The 22,603-nt window shown below is 33.9% G+C and overlaps 1 protein-coding gene across 1 annotated transcript in view; it reads right to left on the minus strand.

The window, feature by feature from the left end:
* The window catches only part of EDEM3 (ER degradation enhancing alpha-mannosidase like protein 3), a 36,068-nt gene extending 13,494 nt beyond the window's left edge, over positions 1–22,574 (minus strand). The window contains exons 1-17 of the mRNA XM_058176820.1: positions 22,231–22,574; positions 19,369–19,414; positions 14,823–14,923; positions 13,997–14,036; positions 13,311–13,423; positions 12,715–12,868; positions 11,995–12,129; positions 9,478–9,583; positions 8,756–8,853; positions 7,404–7,529; positions 6,487–6,570; positions 5,396–5,479; positions 4,458–4,582; positions 3,720–3,885; positions 3,290–3,444; positions 2,027–2,180; positions 1,335–1,529 (exon numbers count right to left, since the gene is read on the minus strand). Of these exons, the coding sequence (XP_058032803.1) occupies positions 1,335–1,529; positions 2,027–2,180; positions 3,290–3,444; positions 3,720–3,885; positions 4,458–4,582; positions 5,396–5,479; positions 6,487–6,570; positions 7,404–7,529; positions 8,756–8,853; positions 9,478–9,583; positions 11,995–12,129; positions 12,715–12,868; positions 13,311–13,423; positions 13,997–14,036; positions 14,823–14,923; positions 19,369–19,414; positions 22,231–22,394 (2,046 nt within the window). The 5' untranslated portion in view covers positions 22,395–22,574. The remainder of the gene's footprint in view (positions 1–1,334; positions 1,530–2,026; positions 2,181–3,289; positions 3,445–3,719; positions 3,886–4,457; positions 4,583–5,395; positions 5,480–6,486; positions 6,571–7,403; positions 7,530–8,755; positions 8,854–9,477; positions 9,584–11,994; positions 12,130–12,714; positions 12,869–13,310; positions 13,424–13,996; positions 14,037–14,822; positions 14,924–19,368; positions 19,415–22,230) is intronic.
* Positions 22,575–22,603: the final 29 nt, after the last annotated feature.

Genomic DNA, 22,603 nt, shown 5'->3' on the forward strand with positions numbered 1-22,603 from the left:
AGGAGAAATTTCCTGACAGTTAGAACAATTAATAAGTGGAACGACTTGCCTGCAGAAGTTGTGAATGCTCCAACACTGGAAATTTTTAAGAAAATGTTGGATAACCATCTGTCTGAGATGATGTAGGGTTTCCTGCCTGGGCAGGGGGTTGGACTAGAAGGCCTCCAAGGTCCCTTCCAACTCTGTTGTTATTAAGTAGCTTGGACAAACCTTTTTTATGATACTATTTTCCAAACTTTTGGATTCCTTATAGATGTGCCATATTTTGTTTATACTAATTCAAATCAGTTTGTTTAGTACTTATAGTATATAATATGAAAAGAAGAATCTTGGGAGGTGGGCTTCCATTATCTCACTAATTTGGGTGATGGGCATATCATGTTACAAGCATGTGTCATCTCTGCTTCATGAGATGTACTGGTTGCACTTTGCTTCTGGTTACAATTCAGGGTGCTGATTATGACCTATGATATTAATGGGGCCAGAGGTGGGTTTCAGCAGGTTCTGAACAGTGCTGGAGAGCCGGTAGCGGAAATTTTGAGTAGTTTGGAGAACGGGTAAATACCACCTCTGACTAGCCTCACCCCCATCTATTCCCTGCCTCCCAAGTCCCAGCTGATCGGGAGGAAATGGGGATTTTGCAGTAACCTTCCCCTTCCCCTTCCACGCCCACCAAGCCACGCCCACCAAGCCACACCCACAGAGCCGGTAGTAAAAAAATTTGAAACCCACCATTGAATGGGCTCAGTTATCCAAGAGACTGTCTATCTTCAATAGTTTTTACCTACCCAGTAAGATTAGGCAAAATGGTCATCAAGTAAAGAACGTGATATATTGAGACCTGGCTAGTGTGCCTCCTCTATTGTGGTACTTGCCCCTGAACAGCATCTCTCTGCAGTTTCATATGACTCCCACCTTAAAGCTGTTTCTAAGTTGTCAAAAATCCACATGAGGTTTGAATAGATGCCAAGCCTTTGTTAGTTTTTTAACTGGTTTCAGGCATATTTGGTCGTTTGACTTTTCTGGAGATATTTTTTTTATTCTTTAGGGTTTTTTGTGTGAATTGTAAGCTTCTCAGAGCATTTTTAAAATCAGGTGATCTCCAAATCAAATAAATAAATGTCCTTTTTGCATTAACCTATTATTTGGTAGCTACTAAAAAAATGGAAATATCGTATGGACTCCTTTTATGCAAGTTAATAAGCCTCTTTTCTAAATAAAACACTTCATAGCAAATTTTAAGATATTCTAAATACATGTCAATAACTTCATATTCTGCATTTACCACAAAATATAAGATGTAGGCTAAGTAAAATTTCAAAGACAACACATACCCCAGATTGGTCCTTAGACAGATCCATTCCAAACTGTGCAGGTCCTGCTGTCAAAACTACCCGGCCGAAGAATGGATGGGAAATAATTTGAACTGCACGTGGAGGTAACTGCTGCTCTTTTTGTTGTTGGCTGGATAACTCAATCATTTCTTGCATGAACCGTAGCCCATCTTCAGCATCTAATGAACTCGCTGCCTAATAAAAGTAAAAAAAGTTAATATTTTAATTAGCATTTTCCAGAGCCTTCTACTAAATCCAAAATAACCAAGAGATATTTGGAGAGAGATCTTTATAACTGAATTGGTCTAACGGTTGGTTCAAAGAGTTTTAGAACAATTATTCTTCAAGAAGGAATTTCAGTCATTGGTGCCACCATAAAGATGATTTAGGTCCTGGTATCACACACACACACACACACACACACACACACACACACACACACATATATATATATATGAAATTAACTTTACTTTTCCTATGATTTTAACCTGTCTCTCATGAAACTATCAGCACCATGACAGCCAAGCATGAATAAGTAATTATAATATATCTATTACCTCTAGGATAAATAGCATGAAGAAATATGTATTGTCCAAATAGTTCACAGAAGTTAGAGCAAGCATTTCAAAAAGTATTTTATAAGACTTATGATACATAAATGAAAAGAAGGTTAAGGCAAAGTGAGACCTTACTTGGATAGCATGCTGTACCAGTTGTACTCGTCCATCTTTGAGATGAATCAAGCTGACTCCCATCTTTTTCAGTATCTCTAAATGTTCAGGATTACTGGCCATGAAATCCCTGGCTCTCAGTGGAGGCTTTGGTCCACTGCCTAAACCCTCTTCCCTGAAAAAAAGGCAAGCACAGCAAGTGCTATCAACATTGTAAGATATGAATGGATTGGGTCCCAATATAAAGCAGCCATGCATGCCTTGAGAGTAGCATAGATTTCCATTAATGAGTATCTGAGTAGTAAACTAGTTAAAAGTTTCCTGAGTGGGTGATTTTGGGTCAGTCATGTCTCCAGCCTAAAAATAAGGCAAGAAAACAACTACCCAAAATGTTTACAAGACTGTGTCACTTAAAAACACCAAAACAACAACAACAAAAAACGCCACCGTTTTGCAGAAGCTGAAAGGTTAAAAAAGTACTTGAGAAATTGGCAGTGTTTTCCAGGCAGCTTTAAAACCTCATTTTGTCCCATTACTTACTTTGATACTATTATATAAGCAAGGTTTTTAAATGCTCTTTTTTCCGGCTGTTTTGTCCTACCATTCCTTGTCATGGGGCTTGCTCCTTCCCCAAAGGAACGGAAGAGAAGCTTTTTCCAAGCCTGCAGAGGGCATGACATGCCTGCTAATGTCCATATGCATGGACTTGATTCCCTACAATCCTATCCTTATGCCACTACAAATACATTGGAAAAGACATGCCAAGGAAGACATGAGCACACTTGCTAATCACATGGCAAACAGCCAGTAAACTGTGAGAAGCCCAACTGCACAGGAGACGTACAAAGTAATTTTCTTGTCTCTTTCCCTGAAATAACAGCAGCATCAGCAGGCAGGGAGGGAGAACCAGCATGCACAACCATTGTAAATTGTTCCAATATTGTTTCTTGTTTGCCCTTTTTATTTTCTGGTTTCTTTTCACTTCTCACTCTGTTGAGTAGTTAATTTGTGTATCTATTTCAAGGGGTTACGTACAGAAAAAATTATAGGGATTTGGCAAAATATTTCAATAAAAATTCTGCTTGTGAAAATTAGATGTTAGGGAAGCAACCTCCACAAGATAATTATATAATTGCATTTGTACAATCTGTTAGCCTAGCAAAAATCAGTAATAAAACATTAATAGCAGGATTTAAGTTAGCAAAACAAACGTGTGGAGTAGTATAACCTTTTTTTAATTTATCTTCCTTTAAAACCCCTATGGAAAATAGAAACAACTCTTACATTTTTGACAGACTCCTAGGGCAGCTCTTGTCCACCACATTTTTCAGGGGTTCCCTAATACTCTGAGCATACATGGGATCATTGGGAAACAGGATTTGGGTGTTAGGACAAGTCCAATCAAAATTACTATCATCCAGCTCCATGTATTCTGTAGTCTGTAGGAAAAAAAGACATTCACACCCTGCTAAGTTTAGAGATACATTTTAATGCCTATAAATCATCACATTATTTTAGGAAATAGACCATCCAAATACATAAAAATGATATCTGGACAAAGGCAGACTCTTCTTCCAACTGACCAGGATTTTATGTCCAAATTTCATAATCATATTCTGCGTACTTTCTGCATACAGAAAGTAAGAACAGAATGAATACTTAAGAACAAATGATTAATTTAATTAGACTGAAAGATTTGCAATGCAGAACTCACAATATTTTTTACCAGGGCTGTTTGGTTTGCAGTAGATAGCCAAAGAGGTAGCAAGTGAGCCTCTGTTGTAAAAATGTAGTCTTCAATATCAAAAGTTAGGTCGTCTTTATCAGCAAACAGCAGGTATAAATATTTGAACATTTCAGCTAGGAAAAAAGAATCCATCCTACAAAAAGAAGAAAGAGAATATGTATTTGCATATATATTACTTCTTTTTGATGTTTTCGTTTTCCTACGGTTCTAACAATTTTTTTCTTTAATAAAATAACTAAAGAACAATGACTAATCACAGGTTTATCATCTAGATTGCGTTAGTCACAATTTCAAAACTGTACAAACGGATATATTTGAGCAATGCAATGTTTAAACAAAGTATATAGTGCAAAAAATTGTCCAGCCTGCAAAAGTGTTTACAGAATTTCACATGCATTTCTTCTCTTGGTGTTATGGATCCTAGCTATGGAGTTATTTTTCCAGTTTCTATTATAAAGTCTTAATTATGTTTAAAACTTTCATTAGCTGTCTTGGAAGTTCCTCTATGCAAATACTTCCCCAAGATAATAATTGAATGTTACTTTACATAAGCTTAAATAATAAAATAGTAACATTAAAAAGAAAAAATCCTACTAGTATCAAATCCTATTTTTCCCAATGTTCTTTGACAGGCAAATGAGCATCAACATTTTAAAACTGAATTTTACAGACTTTTGTCTCAAGATTTTTGAAAAATTCAGTTACCTGTCCTCATGGCTTCCAGTGCGAACATCCTTCATAGCAGCAAATCCACAAGGTACTCGTGCATATTTATTTAAGTTTTCAATTAGAGTTTTTCCTACTTCTAGATAATAGGGATCTCCAGTAGCCTATTTTCAGGGAAATAATTTGGATTAATATATTACACTGATTACAACCCTAACTGAATTACTCTGATATTCGATCTCTGATGCATTTTAAGGTTTTGATCTGAAGTCATAATGTCTAAAACATACTAGGAATTTTAGCCTGTTAATAGAGGCTGCTTCTGTATCTTTAAAGAAAATTCTCAAGTATTTTTGTTGTGGAAATATCACAATATCTCAATAGAACTGCATGCTAAGTATCTTAACTGCAATACACTTTAAAATATAGTTTTTGTCTTCCAACAAAAACTCACTCCAGAATTATTTTCTGTATTCAGTTAAATCAAATCAATTTAAATATTATTTTAATAGCAGGTTGGTTACAAATGTCAGACTCAAATCATAATCTGCCACCTCTGTAGGCTAAAATTAAGGATTCCAGAAATCCAGAACTTCCATCAAAACAGTCACCCCAGTGCTTAAGTTATCCTGAAATAAAGATAACTACCTCTCCTGCTGTCCTAGCATCTGCTAAAATTAAGAAAGGTTTTGTTTTCCAGTGCAGCAATTACACTTGCCTAGCACACCTCCTAATCATCAAATAAGCTGTTTTTGCCCCTGAACCATCTAGCTACCGCCATCTCTCAGCATAACCAATTTCAGAGAAATATTTTTCATCAGTCAGACTTGAATAACAAAGCATATCTAGCTTTCCTAGATAACAGGAGGCAAAATGAGTTCTGCAAAGAGAAAATACTCTATATATTTCATTTCATTTTTAATGTGTTTCCTGCTATTTTCTACAATGTAACATATCTTGAATTTGAAGAACCTTACTTTATACAAGAAATATGTGCTTTCTGCAAATTCTGGCCGTAAAGGATGCTGAGCCCAATGAACCCGGAAGTCTGTTGTAAATGCCTGAACAAGACAAGTGGAAAGGTAAAAATACTGAATTATTCTTCTTTGAAGGAATAACTTCTAGCATACTGGGATTCCTGCAAAAAATTAATTAAAAATTCAAAATGTCCCAAAATTGCTATATTGTCCTGCAAAGAAATAGAAATCTTCTGAAACTTAGCTTATCTTTTAAAACTCTAACCATTAAATATCTAAATATCAAACAGATGCCATCAAGTCATTCAGATGCTACAATGATGACCCCTGTCTTAAGACTGCTTCTACTGGACCAACTCTCAAATGAATGAAAAAGAATGCACAGACATTTTTGGCACAATACATTAAAAGAGACTCAAAAGACATTTTCAACATGTACAGTAAAATTCAGAATGGACAATTCACTTATGGACAGAGTAATAAGTTCACATTTTTATTTTCATTCAAAAATCTCTTCCAATTTAAATGTAATAAATACACAGCAATCCACAAATGGTAAGAGCAACACTGATTTTAATCATCGAATAAGCTTACTTTTATCATTCATGATCATTCATTGCTTAAAGGTTTTTTTTTTATATTTATGGGATGCTATCCAAAAATTCTATTATCAACTTCAAAATAAGGCAATCAGTGGTAAAAATCTTACAGAAATAGGCAAAACAACCGGAATAACCAAATACCTTATTAAATATATATATATATATAAATAAAATTTATTTTCAAATACATCCATGCATGTTTTAAGGATTTATTTATTTAGTCAAAATTAGAAGCTTCTTTTTATTTAGGAGAGACAGTATATAATTGGCCGTTTGAAAAGTGACAGGGTTATTAATGCAAAATCTCAAAAAGTAAAAATTGATTAAAAGTACTAGGTGGATACAGTTAAATATCCCTAACACTCATAGACTCACTATTAAGCTAAATTCACCAAGTCTGAAATAATGTTTTCCCCAAATACTTGAAATTTATACTTCATATTTATAGCCCTTAAATATGGAATGTTTAAGACATGGTCATTGCCTTACCTCAGGAAGGAAATTATGCTTTTTTATGACCTGATATAGCATTTCATGAGTTTCTATAGCAGGTCGAATATCACCTTTCAGTACCTAGAATTCAAGAAAAAAGGGACATCACATTATATTTAAATAAAAGAGTATATTCTTTTCCAATCCATAGCACAGGGCATTACAGTAAAACTGCAAGTTAACGATAATCTAATGAAAACGATTTTTCATTTATTTTAAAAAGGTAAATTGTTCATTAAAAGCAATGGACTTGATGACAACACTATTTATGTCCTCTAATTGAAAACATGCATTTGTTTTGAGAATGTAATGGTTAGTGATACACAGAAAATATCAAATTTGAACCATTTTCAATTCAGATTAGTCTATAGCAATTTTGAAATATTGTTCTGAGTTTGCCAAAAGTTTTTTGTATTTGATATAGGCTGTTTTGAACATTTTGGAAGTATTTCAGATTTTAAAAAGTGAAAATGGGACATTTCGAATTTGCATATCCTTTGTGGCAATCTTTTAACAAAGTATAAAATAGCCTGTCTATAAAATTATCATTTATAATAAATACAGATTAAATGATGATGAAGTGCATCAACTGAAATAGCTTAATAAATACAATGTTAAGCACACGTGGAATATATAATCATTTTACACACATTCTTAATGATTAACAAATTTATAATTTAGGGAGAAAGATGACTCTGTGCATAAAGAATCCTGTGAAAATTAATTATATTGTTTGAGGACTAATATTAATATTGAGGGGGATGTGGTTAGAGATTATGCTGTCTTCTGAACGTTGGCTGTTTTTTTTTAAATTGTTGGTTTCTACTTTGTGAAGCCATCTAGAGATGCTTTGGAATTGAGTGGTTTAGAAATTCAATACCATTGGATGAAAATGTTTTGCATGTGCAACTTACTTGCAAACCAGGAAAAAATGCTAGTAGAGAGTCCATCCACGTGCGAGCATTGAGCATTGGCTTGTGTATGTGCACATCAAGCAAGAGAGGTGGCTGGCTGATGTATCTCATTATGGCATCATAATGCTAGAAAATATCAACATTTGATGTATTTAATCACTTTGAATACTGAACCTGTTTGCAAAAGCTGACTGAAAGCAGATAAGCACACTAAACAATAATGCTGTAATTTAGAGATTTAGAGGCTGTAAGCCAAATATCAGCCATCTACAGCTTTTATTTAAAAATGAAATCAGCCACTCTTCAACTACTTTACTTAAGAGATAAATAATACGGTCAGAAATACAATTTACATAATTTTTATTACCTCACTTAAAATGAAGTCTTCAATTAATCTAAGTTTCATAAACAAGCAGAATATGCAATTTTCAGTTTTGTTTTCCCTATTCACAGGTACTCTTCAACTTCTAACCATTCATTTAGCAACCATTTCAATTTATAATGGCGCTGAAAAAATGACCTACAACCAGTCCTTATACTTACAAGAGTCACAATAACTCCATAGTCATGTAATCAAGATTTCGTGCTTGGCAGCTGGCATCTATTTATAACAGTTGCAGCATCCCAGAGTCATGTGATCATCATATGTGACTTTCCCAGACAGCTTCCAAGAAGCGAAGTTGGTCAGGGAAACCAGATTAATAATCACATGATTTGCTTGACAACTATGGCAAAAAGGGTTGTAAAATCTGACTTGATTTCCTTAACAACCACTTTACTTAGCAATGGAAATTCTGGTTACAATTGTGCTTGTAGGTCAAGGACTATCTGTATTTTCCTCAGCTGTACTTTAAAAGTATTAAAGCCCTAAACTTAGCCTTGGCATAAACTTGCTACAGGACAGAATATGCTATATTCATGATGAGTTATAGTGAACATTTTAGCTGCCAATTTTTTTTTTGTCAACATGATAGACAGACCTCTAAATCCAACAATATATAAACATTAGCAAATATTTTGATCCACTTATTTATTGCCCATTTTACTTCCAAAACTTAAGAATTCTAAACGTGGGTGATGCCTCACTAATAGGCAACTTTAAAAGAGTTCTATGATTAATCTGAGTATATTTATTACAGATATACCAGTATTTGGAAATAGATGAATTTTATGCTAAATGGAACAATGAAAAAAGACAACTTATGCTGGAGTGGAAGAAACATCATATAATTATTTCTGACAGTATAATAACACACTAATTTAACACAGATCCACAATATCTAACATAATACATCACAAGCATAGTACAAAGTTCTATAGTTCAAGGAGAGAGAAATTCCATCTGTACGTACGGTGTTAAATCTTTCTAAAAAACTGTCATCTCCAAGCAAGACATAGGCCTTTAATAAATACTCATAATACGAATCTATTCCTGCTCCCACTCCGCTATCTAGAATAAGATAAAAATGTTAATACAATTAATTTCATTACTAGTTTTCAGTTCCATGAAGTAAGTTCTTATTGCTACAAAACAATTAAGTGCAACCAAGAAACAGATAAAAAGGGCCATGGGATGAAAGTAAGCATAATCAGTGGTGAGATTCAACTAATTTAACAACTGGTTCTCTGCCCTAATGACCAGCTGTGTAGGCATGGCTTGGTGGTCATGTGACCATGTGGGCGTGGTCAACTCAACATCACTCATTTGATGGGCGATTCGCCTTAGCTGTTACAATGCAATAAGGGTTAACCAGAGAGACATTTTCTGTAAGCAGGGCAATAAAGATTAGGCTAGAAACAACACCAGAATGTTTCCTTTCTGCCTTCCTTACAGGATTAGCTCTGTAAAGTGGAAAAAAGCAAAATAAGATTTCTTCCAACCGGTTCTCCGAACTGCTTAGAAAGTTAATAACCGGTTTTCCCCAATAGGTGCAAACTGGCTGATTCCCAGTTATCTTTTTCTAGTCCAAAGTAAGGCACAATTTTCTGACATACATTTTAAGTCCTCTACATAAAAAAATCAATAATCTCCAATCTCATTCTTATGTAATTAAGAGGAAACTTAGCTTCATACCTTTGCGGACCCAGTCACCCGTATGAATGTTAATAGTAACTCCTACTAAATTGCTGCTACGTTGCCTTTTTTCCCAAAGGAAATCAAGTGCCTTCCGAGCATATTCCTATAGAAAATAAAATTAACATTTTTCTAATTAAATACAGCTTTACATGCAATGTAGTAGTCAGAAAATTGATGCAAGCAATAAATTTATTCAGTGGTTCTACTTTTAAACTTACACAAATTGGTACAACAATAAATTCTATTTTGTATGTACTGGACATCTCAGAGAAGGCTTTTAAAAAGTTGGGTGCAAATGTGGTGCTGCCAAAGATGCATCATAAAAATTGGAAATAACTCATATAGTTTAGATCTGTCATACTATTGCTGCAGTTTGGACACTAAGAGATCATTAATATAACTTTAGATTGATCAGTTGCTAAGAATGCAAATTACCCAGCCATTCAAAATGTTAAGATCAATACCATTATACATGGGGAATATTCCTTAAGAATTGTCTTACAATATTGGAAGGATAACTCTACACTGGACCCACACCAACAGATGGCAAATGTGAACTTCTGAAATAAGCTTTTTTTTTCTTTTTTTTTTACAAATAGGCAACAAGAAGGACTTTTGAGTAAATTTGTCAAATTTGGGGAGCTGATTTGTAGATGAGATGTATTTCCAGAGTCTTTTTTCCCCCTTTGGGGGGAGAAGTAGAATTAATATGATTTTGTAGTAAACCTCCACTTAATAGACTAAAAAAAAAATAAGTGTATATTAAAGCTAGATGCCTATTAAATAACGAACGGTATTCTTCAGACCCCCAAACTTATTGATATATCAAAAAACCCTCCTCACTAATAATGCCTATTTTGAGGAGACGCAACAAATACTGTTCAGACTGATTCAGACTTGAACCAGTATTTGTGGCAAAGCGTCATTGCCTGAAATTCAAACAAAAGAATTCAGATCCAATGAACACTGTATCTTAAATCCAAATCCAAAGTCTGTCAAAATAAATCCCTCAAATCAAACATTTGTCATCATTTTTTTCATTTTCATTAGATGTAATAAAAAAATCAGGAAACATTATTATATACTAATATTAAGTTCTAGAATAATAGTCATGAGTGCCAAAACAATAAAATTATGATTTTTAATAAACATAAATAGTTCATTCATTTAAAAACCCCACCCCATTCTTTGCTTCAGTAATAGATGTTTGGTAATTTAGGACACCATATATTAAAATTCAATTTCCAAAAGCTTCAAGTAGCATGGCCAAGTTTCAAATGGACACAGCTTCTTTAAGTTTTGTAATTAAGGATTAACTGCTGGCTCCGCTTCTATCTGTAAAGTTTCTAAAATCTACTTTGAATAATATTGCAGATTAATGGATTAGTAAAGGAAAATGTTGCCCATTAAAACTGAAACTGTAGGTTTATTGTATACAATGATTTTGATACAGTATTGTCTATGGCTAATTGCAAGAATTCTAAATATAACTTCAAGAAAAGATAATGACTAAAATGCAGATATTGTAAAAATCAAAGTATCTGGAATTATAGGAAGCGTTGGATTGATAACATGCAATGATGCAGAAATGAACTGAATAAGAGTTTTAAGAAAATAATTCTTTTTTTATTGACAATCCCTAATATAAATGCAGACTTCATTCTAGATGTCACTAAAAATGCAGCTTCAAAATCAAATTGACTGTTATATGAAATTGAATTTGAGATGGTGTCTGGTCAGCCAAAATCTTTCCGTGTAGACTGTATAACAGACCATAAATTATTAATGTCAAATAAGCAAGTCTTTCAGCATAATTAAAGCAAGTACTTGTCCCAAAAAGATTTGTGTTGAAGGACATACAATCCAAAAATAAGAAACATATAAAGGACAAAATCAGTATGCTTTCCTTATGCATAAGATATACTAAGGAGTTATAGAAGAGACATAGCCAATACTGTAGTTACAATACTGTCCAATGGTAAGGCACCAGGCACAAATAAAATTTCTAATGAACTACTTAATTGATTGAGGGAATATCATCTGTATGTTTATGTTGTTCTAAGTTACTCTTTTAAATTTTGTGGCAACACAAAATTTAATACAATATTGTATAATTACATGGGATATTTCATGTTCATATATTATCATGATTTTTATATATTAAACAATTATACTGCCCAACTCTCAACATCTCTGAGTGGCCCACAACAATCAAAGAAATTACAATAAAATCAATTTAAAAAATAAAGATAAAAGATTACAGCATTATGTCATAAAGAGTCTCTCTCTCCAAACCCAGCATAGCCTTCAGGCCCTGGAACAGAACGCTGATAGATATTTTAAGCAGTACCTCATAATATAAATAGAAAAGCAATTTCTGGTATGAGAGAGTCAGTGACTAGTTCAGCAACAGAACATAGCTGAAATTAATACTATCAAGTAATTATATGATTTTGTAAAAATCAAAAGTTAGCAGTTGCACAAAAATAATTCATCACTTATCATTAAGCAAACCTCAAATATTGATGCCCCTGTGAAACGACTCAGAGCAGCAAACTCTAAGATCAACGTTCCCGCACAAGCTGTACAAGTTTCAGTTTCTGTTCCTGTCCGGGCTTCTGGACTTCTTAGACCAAATTTTAAATTAATCTAGAAGAAAAAGAAATGCTAAAATCCGTTATTGTGATAATGCTGTTTCTTAAAAATTTAGGAAAATAAAATAGATTTGCTTTTTCAAACAAGATACACTAAGCAGTCACCAAGTTTGTACTATATTGCTGAAAAGCTGGAATAATTAAGTAAGCTGCAGCAGTTAGAAGCAAAGAATGTACAGCACCATAAAAAAAAATAGTGCTCAACGACTTTTGAATGTGGCAAACCTATGCAAACTGACTTACTATATGAGTTTAAATGTCAATGCTAAAGTCACTGGTGCTTTACCTTTAAATTAAGCTGTCTCTGAGTATATCACCTGCTATAGAGAGAACAGTCCACATTTTCATAATCAAACCATATGGCTTTTTAAGTCCATTGCATTTGAAAATGTAGTAAATATCAACATACCTTCATAAACCATGCTATTAGCTGAAGAGTTAAGATTCTAAGAGTTATAAAAATCAAAAGTTTTCACCGGTATTACTGATAACTCTCTCTCTGACTCAACATATAAATTTATCATACTGGAAGAACAAATAATACATGGCATACATTAGTCTTAGCTCACAGTTTACTTACTCTTGGATATGGGAGACCACTTGTGGTGTTAAAAGCTGGCAACAGTTTGTAGCCTAACTGTTTTGCCATGTGCAGAAGTTCTCCATTGTACCACTGCATGACTTCACCTTTCTCTTTCAGCATGATTGCTACTGAGTGCCCACCTAAAAGACCTCTAGATAAAATGAAAGGGAGAAGTCAGGAAGTTTATTAGCTTAGTGAATGCTGATACAAAAGAGAACCAAAGACTGGGGAAGCAGAGGAGAAGAAAATGTCACTCTCCAAACTGCTTCCAATTTCTAATGGTGTTTAGTAGTTACAGTTATACTAGCCTTAAGCATAGCGTAAGTGCTGACAAACTGAAAATAGTTGTAGAAAGTTTAAATACTACTTACTTCTAAAAAGTGTATATAAATGAAGATGTGTAAACCCTTTTGACAGTAATGCAGAAAATGCAGTTTACAAACAAGAATAGGTTTACAAACTATGAACTATGAATTCTATTATGCTTAAAAAATTAAGAAATAAGTGTATTTAATTTGAGATCACAAACTGTATAAAGATTATCATTGGCAGATTTACAAATCTGATCCCTTTTTTCTCAGTATAAAACTTACCCAAGCACTCTTATGTTTGTTTCGAACACTGATACCACAATGTCGTTGTCTAAATTAACATCTCTAATTACTTTTTTAACAGCATCTTCAAACTCTTTGGTTTTATTTAACACCTGCAAAACATGAGTAAACAGGCTGATTATCTCTTAAGAAGCTAAGTTTTGTTAGAGAGAAATGTGAAGTTTCATTTTAAATAAAAAATAAAGAATATCAGATTCTGTCATCTTTGATTAGCAACAAGCTAAAAATCCTATTACAAAGGCAAACTTTGAATGAAGGTTGTCAGGTTTGTTTAATTTATCCTGTCTCAAAAACAGTGAAAGAGGTATAGTTGAGCAATACATACTGAAGAAATCTGCAATCTCATTACATTCTCAAGCCACTTAAAGATATAAGTGCTGGTTTAGGAGCAAGGAAAGCCAGGTGTTCGTTCACACTCAAAAGCTCATGAATAATTTTGGATTAATCACAATCTCTAAGCCCAACCTATGTACTCCACTGGGTTGTTGCTGTGAGAAAAATGGGATGGGGAAACACTGTGTATGCCACCTTATATCACTAATCCATCTTCTAAAAGTAGGTTATAATTTTAGTAAATCAAGTATTTGGTTAAGAACAATTATTAAGTTCTACACAATCATGTAATGAGAATTTAGATTTAATACATTAGAAGAAATCAAACCTACCACAAGAGTGTCCAAAGTATCTATTAGTGTCAGTGAAAACCTGGGTGAGAAAGGAGAGAGATGAAAAATAGGATTTAATAATTTATAATAATTTATTATTAAATGTTCATGTAAGAACTTGTAACAGGCTGCCTATTACTAAAAATGGTGGACAGTGTTCTCCTTCCTCAAGATGATGAACTGTTGAACACACACAATGCTTTCATGAACCATTAAAGACTTCTAAAAACAGACTATATATTAAAAAAATATGCAGCTCCAGCAATCCATAAAACCAATGAATGACTTCAGCAGTTTGTCAGCTCAAGAAAGTTCAACACCATCTGCCATGGCAACCAACACCTATTTGCAAGGGTTGTAGCATTCCCAGAGTCACATGATCACCATTTGCTACCTTCCCAGGAGGGCAAGTAAAATTCACTTATCAACCACAGAAAAAGATAGCAAAATTGGACATGTATCATTTAACAACCATATCACTTTGCAATGAAAGTTCCTGTCCCAATTGTGGTAATATTTTAAATTAATATTTATTTTACTTAATTTAACTGTTTTATGTTATTAAAACACTGTAATCTGCTACAACATTCTCCAGATAATGCACAAACTAAAAATAATTTAAAGAAATTAATAATATTCATCTATGATGTGATTATTAGTCAGATATTATTTTTGTTTTTCTCCATTTTGGTAAATATTTCTGTTCTGTTTATGGCTATTTATTCAGAATTTAGATTCAGTTTTATTGGATTTGTAATAATGGATCCATAGAATTTCAATTAAAACTAAATACTGAATCTTCAGATAATTATTTCAAAATACTAACTTTCCCAAGGCATCATCCACATCTCCACGACTTGGTTCTTGACCCCGAATTCTTCCACGGCAAGTTAAAGGCATGAGCTCATCAGCTGGGTAAGCATGTTCCTATTGGGAAAAAAGGAAATGAAAAACAAAACAGAATTATAATCTAGTGAAGTTGAAATGCATGGTACAATAACAGTTAGATCAAGTTTCATCATTTACTGTTACAAATGCAGGAAATAAAAAGGAACACTATTTCTATATTAATGGGAGTATGTTTTTACAAAATTAAACAATGCAGAAGGCTCCAAATGATACACAAGTCTCTTTCACTGGATTACATCAATATTTTTCATGAACTGCAATACAGGTAGTCCTCGACTTATGACTACAATGGAGCTCAGAATTGTAGCCGTAAGTCATGTGATCATACGCGGAGCCAGCATGTGACTGGATTCAAAAAATTTAATGACTATTTTTATAGCAGTCATAAAGGGAGTCATCATGGTTTTTAAGCAAATTCAGCATATCCAAATAATAGTTTCTCCTGGAAAATGGCAAAAAAGTGGCAAACATGTTTTTGTGACCATGCAATGCTGCAGCTGGTCATAAATGTGAGCCAGCTGCCAAGTGCCCAAAATATTATAACATCACTGCAGAGGGGTGGGGAGGCAGCAGTCATAACTTTAAAGGCACATTGTAAGTAGGTTTATTAAGATCTGTCTTAACTTCAAACACTTGTTAAATAACTGGTTGTAAGTCAAGTACTACCTTTAATACTTTTCCCACAGAAACACATTAATGCATTCAGTTAGTACCATAGTGAAGAAGCAGATTGCAAGACGAAAGCCATAATTACTCCAATGTTTTCTGAACTGTAGAAAGTAAGCAAGGATTTATTTATTTATTTATTTTGTTTTATGGTTCTGGACCTATATATTTACTCACTTTACAGTCTGGAACAATATATTTTGTGGTTCAGAAATTATTTCTCAGAATAAGGTACATCACAAACATAACCAACTCTCTACCCTCAAGTTGGCTTTTCACAGAAATCTTTATTAAGCCCTAAAAAATGTACCCATCAGCCCTTTTTTGCTTCTCCTAAATTGGCTGAAAAAAATAAGTCCGGCTTAATGTCCTCAAAACACTTTCAACACTATAAATTTCTTTTTTCAACTTTCAAGAGTCAAAAAGTAAATGGTTACACATTGGTGGAGCACCAATTTTTGTATATGCAAGATTGGCTTTGAAATGTTTCTTATTCAGCACATCTCAAGTTGCTAAACTAAGAGTTCATTGCACCGTTATTGCACATAAATAGGAATTCTTTGTCAGCAACTTGTTTTAAATTAATTCAAATTATTTTAAAGAGCTAATTAATGCAATTCAGGAATATAAATAAAATATTCACAATGGTTTTTTCATCTAGAACTAGTTACACCTGAAAGTCTCTTACACTGTTTTCATTTAAAGAAACTTAGGAAGACATCCTTGCAATCTGAACACTGCCCCTTCTGCCTCCATCCTTAGAAAAGTATAGAATCTAACTTAACACTTAGATACAATTGAATAATCCCTTTGGAATAGGAAAGTATTTACATTCAAAATAACGTATTTAAGAAGATCACTACCTTGACAAGTAGTGGTCAGCAGGTTTTCCAAATCAAGGTCCTTAAAATGGTGTGTTACATTCTCACTAATGTCCCTAAAAGGGATGTGTAAAATTGTATAAAATTTAAAGGATTTTGGAAATACTTCAATTTTAAAAACTGCTTGATACAGGAAGTGCCAACCATTTCAGGAATATCCAAATTATGAGTTTGAGATAGGGTCTGTGTAAGCTCAGAATACTTCCAGAATGGCTAAAATGGATTCTGTAAGGATTTAAACCTTTTAAATGCAGAACAAAGTATTTAACTCAATATATTTCAGAATATACTGATACACACCACCACTAGTTCTTAATAGTGATGTGTATAATATACACCATAATAGGATGGCAGAATTTCATTTCCAAATCAAAATTCAAACTTTGTCTTCAGAAAAAGCGCTAGCAGATAGATGTTCATTTTTATGTATATGTATACAAACCATCTTGTAACTTTTGCTGTATGTACGTCCATATACAAATAAAATCGAATGACTTATTACTTTAACTATTCCAAAATACTGAAAAAGCATTCTAAAAGATACCTTTTAATGTCACCATTTGCTTTCTTAAATGGTAAATTTAGCAATAACCTTTTTAAAAAACACATTTAATCTCATGTGGCACATGGGATGACTACATTCTCACATTTATAAAGATGATTCTGCTCATTTACTAGCTCTAAAGATAATCCTTATATTTATTTGACCTTTACTCATATTATTTTGAATGCTGGTGAAAAGGACATAAATAACAATAAGGATTCTATATTTCTTTTAAATGTCAGTAGCCTCAAGATAAGAAGTTGCACTAGATATCACTTAAAAAGATTTTACAAAATATGCAGGATTGCAGATTTGTCAACAAATTACCTGGTATAGAAGTGTTACACTAGGCTTCTATGGGTATACTGTAGGTAGGAAAGAGGGTTTAGGGCAAGTCATCAGCTGGATTGTGTTTTTAAATCCATCTAAACATCCTTCTCTCCTTATCATTAAGTGAGCAACAGCAAAACTGAAGGAGTAGAATTTGTAACTATGATCACTATGTAATTCTTTACAAAAGTCAGTGGAAAAAATGGAACTTTTCATTGAAGAAATGTATGCTATATAAAGCAAGACTTAATGAACATTGCCTTTTTAAAAGTAGAAAAGCACATTTTCAAATAACTTCAATTTTATTGAATAGATTCAATAAAATCTATTCCTAGAATAGAATTTTGCTACATTATTGTCAAAAAAAATCAACTTTAAAGCCTTACAAGATTGGAAAATGAGGAAAGAACTGATCCATAGAATCATCAAGATTAGCATCATCAAAAAAAAAGTTTAAATCCTTGATCTTATTTGCCAGATTCAATACACTCACAAATTCTGTTTGCTTAAGGCTTTAGGACCCATACTAAATAAATATCCTTTTGACATACAAGCTTCCAGGATGTGCCAAGTCATATACTTCCTTAAGTATAATACAAATAATTTGTGTTACAAGTATAGAAATCCTTTGCCACCTCACAAATGATAAAAAAGCCTTTTCACAACACAGTGTAAAAGAATGGCAGCATGTTCTAGGTTTTCCTCAACACAAAAAATATATACAGTTTTATATACAAATATATACAAATAAAATATGTATATTTTATTTGCAGTTACATGTACCATACTTATAAATACAGTAGGGCATAAATGTGCCAGTTCTATCCTATGAAATACATAAAACAGATTGAAAACCAAGAAACAGTAAGTCCCAGTTGATTATTTTAGCAGTCAAAATCAGTATCATATTCATAGTTTCACTGTTATTCTCTGCAAGAAGTTCATGTTTCCCATATTCAATAAATCTCTTGATAAAATGTTTACCATGAATGTATGCAACAATCATTCATCTTAGCTAATTATGTTCGACTGAAGGGTTTGCCAAGCAACTTGTAGATCTGTGATTAGATGGATTTTAATAAAACACTTGGTTTCTATGAAAGCTACACCGAAATTGTATTATAGCTTAAGCATTTTTATCAGATTGGTAAATATCTTTATCTGAATTTTTTCAAGGAAACAATTATTAAATTTCTAGCATGGCAAAGAATCTACCTTTTTTGAATGTAGGCTTTATTTCATATTATAATTTTGAAGAGTTAAAAAACTGTGCAAGTAACTCTGAACAGCTCTAGCTGATTTAAGTAGAATTGTTTCACTGAATTGGAGTCCCTGGTCCTGGAGTGTTTTTGTCATGCTCATCATCTGCAACTTCTTCCCGTATTATAGATTATGTTTTTCAATTCAACAAATTCAAGGACTGAGAAAAAGGATTCATATCTAGGACAAAAAAGCTAGCCTTAAATAGACTGAATTTCAACACGTAAACAGCCTAATAATTAAACAAGTAAGAACTGCAGTGTAATTCACTGTAAATAATACATCAGGCCAAACCATACATTAACACAATCCACTTTGAACCAGTTTTTCAGTTGCTGATAGTATGATTCAGCATATTATACCAAACAATAATTATGACCCTTAATTTAGTACAAGAATGAGTATCCAATAGTCTGCCTATCATCTGTGGATCCCAAATTCCTTTTTGGAGACTTGCCATTGAAATTTGTTAACTAAACTATCAGGGAATGGAAGTATGATCTCTCCCCATTGTTTGCAGGGAAAAAATATTAGGATGCATGAGGTTTCTCTTAGGCTTAATACACTAAGGAAAGAAACAAACCAGATTCCAAAAACATAGCATCAATATGAAAGTACAGCATTGTTTGTCTACTACAATCTGCAGGTGATGGGCTGGTCAACCTTGCATTATATCATGATTAATTAAAAATACACTAGCAAGAGTTCATCATGTATAATTTATGTAAAACCAGCTTTAAAACAGTTATTTAACATTAAAATAATGTAAATATTGTACTTACCATGTAATTACTATAGGCATGATCAAACATTTCCTGTACTTGATTTCTGAAAAAGAGATAAAACCAGAATAATTCAATTGTGCTCAAGTGAAAGATATACTAGCAATATTTTTCTTAATCTGCAGAGATTTTCCAAACTTTTTGATGAACTGTTGGGAATTTTACAATAAGATGCAACAAACTGTACAACTGAGCACTTATATAAAACCCAAATCTACACACTATTTCCATTTAATAAACATTTACTTTAACAATCCTAAACTACTGTATGAAGCTATATTATAAGAGAGCAATGATTCTTTATGAAATTATTTTTTAAAACAAATGGCTTTTTTTTAACTTAATAGGATTCAAAATGAATATATGAATGTAGATGTTCCAAAAAGAGATCCACATACAGTATCTATTAGGCTTTCCAAGCAGATAAGATTCAATGCTAATGTGATTTTTTTTAATGCTCAGTTAGGTGACAGTACTTAGCTAACTTTAACTGCTCTCAAAAAAAAGTTTAATATGGTTAGCATTTAGAAGGAAGATTACAGTAAAAGAAGATTTCAGGATAGTATGCTAGATTGAGAATACAGAAGTATCCTGGAAAGGGGCAATCAATTATGTACACTTGCCAAGAAAATTACATGGCCATTTTCATGAAATCATGAGTTCAGATTCAAATGTGCATTGCTAACTCTGCTTAAATTAAAAAATGTCCCAACTGAATACTGTTGTCACTGAGTTTGTCATAAGACTCACTGAACCTATATGGGTATATAGGGTATAACATCAATCAATTTATATTCTATGATTATTCAAAAAAACATCAGACTTAATCTTATATACTTACATACTTATATATTTACTTTATTGAGGTATCTCAATAAAAAATGAAACATCTGCTTTTAAGTAAATATGTACAAAATTGTATATGGTTTAATAGTCCCTCAAAGAGGAAGTAAAATTAAATAAAATAAGTTTATTTAAATCTTATGATGAGATCAGATACATTTTCATATCATTTAAAACCTTATAATGAACAGAGATGCATTTTCATACCAGAGATAGACTTTATTAGATTACTGCAGTTAATAAAGCAATCAAGCCATGAACTATGAAATTCTTAATTTAGAGCTTCAGAATTAATAGAAAAAATAGAATCCAAGTTCTATTTTTCATAAAGGCCAGAGGACGCCAGAAAGTCTAATGTTCTCCTAATACTCTCAAAAATGAAATTGTTTTCTGCCATAGATTAAATTAATATTACAACAGTTAAAAAAAGTGAAATGTGCAAATATTATAAATGTAACCTGTAGATGCATCCTTGATTATTACCCTGTTTCCCCCAAAATAGGACATCCCCTGATAATAAGCCCAATTGGGCTTTTGAGCACATGGCAATAAGGCCAAGCGCTTATTTCATGGTTCAAAAAAATATAAGACAGGGTCATATTTTTGGGGAAACGCAATAGTAGACATGGACACTGAAGATATTTGCTATGGTCAGCTTCCTCAGATGTACATTTCGGTTAAACATGTACGCTTTTTGGTTTTATTCTATGTAACACCAGCGTCTGATTTGCCTTATAAGTAAGCTCACTATTTGCCATCATTTTAAAGTATCTGGTCTTTCAAAACAAAACACTGTTTGCACAGCTAACAAGATTATCCCTTAACAGAGAACCTTTATAAGTAATTATATTATCCACATAGCACGACAGTTTACAGGGCCTTCAACTGTCCTCAAAGGAGGTCAACAGCGAAGAAATAAATGTATTTCTCTGAGAAGTCCCAAAATTACTTTTACACTTGTGCCTTCTTATTGAAATATTAGAACTGCCATCATGCTGCCATATATAATAAACACACATGGACAAAAACACGTGTCACTGAAAAGTTGATCAGCAAAACTCGCAATACCAAAATGAACCCCCCAAAAAGTGTATCAACCCACCTATAAAAAGCAACAACACAGAGATAAGAAGAAAAGTTCAGTGAACCTACATAAGTGAGCTTTTACATTGTAGAAACATCATTTTCTAGAATAACATCCATATGTTTACGATCCTGGTAGCATGCTTTAAATTTGGGGAACTGCATCTTTCAGCTTAAAAAAGAAAGCCCCCTCCCATCTTTCTGTTCTCTCTCAATGACAGCATTTGTTTTGAACTGTTATTACTCACTTTTGACTAACGTTTCTCACTTTGACTAACCTTGCTATGACACTCATCATTTCTAGACAGGGAAGTTTCGCAAAAAATAGTGGTGGGTGGAGAAAAAATTTCCAAGGGCATGGAGGTTTAAAAAAAATAAATCTAACGAAATACAATTTAGATTTTGAAAACCTAGCCAGTAATGTATTTATTGTCCAGCTTTACATTTAAAAACTGAAATTAAAAAAAATGAGCTGGGGTATCCTTCTCGGTCTGCCTTGGGAACAAGCTTGAAATCAGCATGTGTCAGACGACTTCAATGTAACTTGCTCGGTCTCCTCAGGCAGCCAAATGCAACCTACCAAAAGGAGCGGGGCTTCAATCAGAACAGTGCCGGAAGGGAACCTTAGAGGTCTTCTAGTCCAGGGGTCTCCAACCTTGGCAACTTTAAGCCTGGTGGACTTCAACTCCCAGAATTCCCCAGGCAGCAAAGCTGGCTGGGGAATTCTGGGAGTTGAAGTCCACCAGGCTTTAAAGTTGCCAAGGTTGGAGACCCCTGTTCAAGTCCAACCATCACTCCTTCCTCGGGCTACGACACAATATGTTCCATATGTTCGCAATATGTTCGCAACCGGGCCAACAGCATCCTCACCAAGGTAGCCTCGGCTGCGGCACCGAAAAAAAAGAAGAAGCGGGCGACGGGGAAAAGCGCTCTTACCCAAGATGACGCTTCTCCTCCCGGCTCATCGCCTGCACAGCCGGCGCTGCTGCCAACACCGAAGAAGCGGAGAGGAGGCCCAAAGCCAGCAGTTTCCAGCCGGACCAACGGCCTGCCAGGCGGTTGCCGCTCCTTCCCTCGCCCCCAGCTGCTGCTCCGCTCATAGCGGCAGCTGCCCCGCTAGGCCCGGTTCTGTCCCATCCCTTCAAACAGCGCGGCTGCCACCACAAGACGAGGGACCAGCCCTTCGCTCGCCTCCTCTCGCTCTCCCTTTCTCTGGCGTAGCCAAGGAAACCGGAATCTTGCCGCTAGGTTGCTTCCGGGTTCCCTTCCGGTCGCGCGACACGCCGCTGACCGCGGCCCAATGAGACCC

The sequence above is a fragment of the Ahaetulla prasina genome, chromosome 3 (genome assembly GCF_028640845.1).
Source record: "Ahaetulla prasina isolate Xishuangbanna chromosome 3, ASM2864084v1, whole genome shotgun sequence".
In the NCBI taxonomy this organism is placed as follows: Eukaryota; Metazoa; Chordata; class Lepidosauria; order Squamata; family Colubridae; genus Ahaetulla; species Ahaetulla prasina.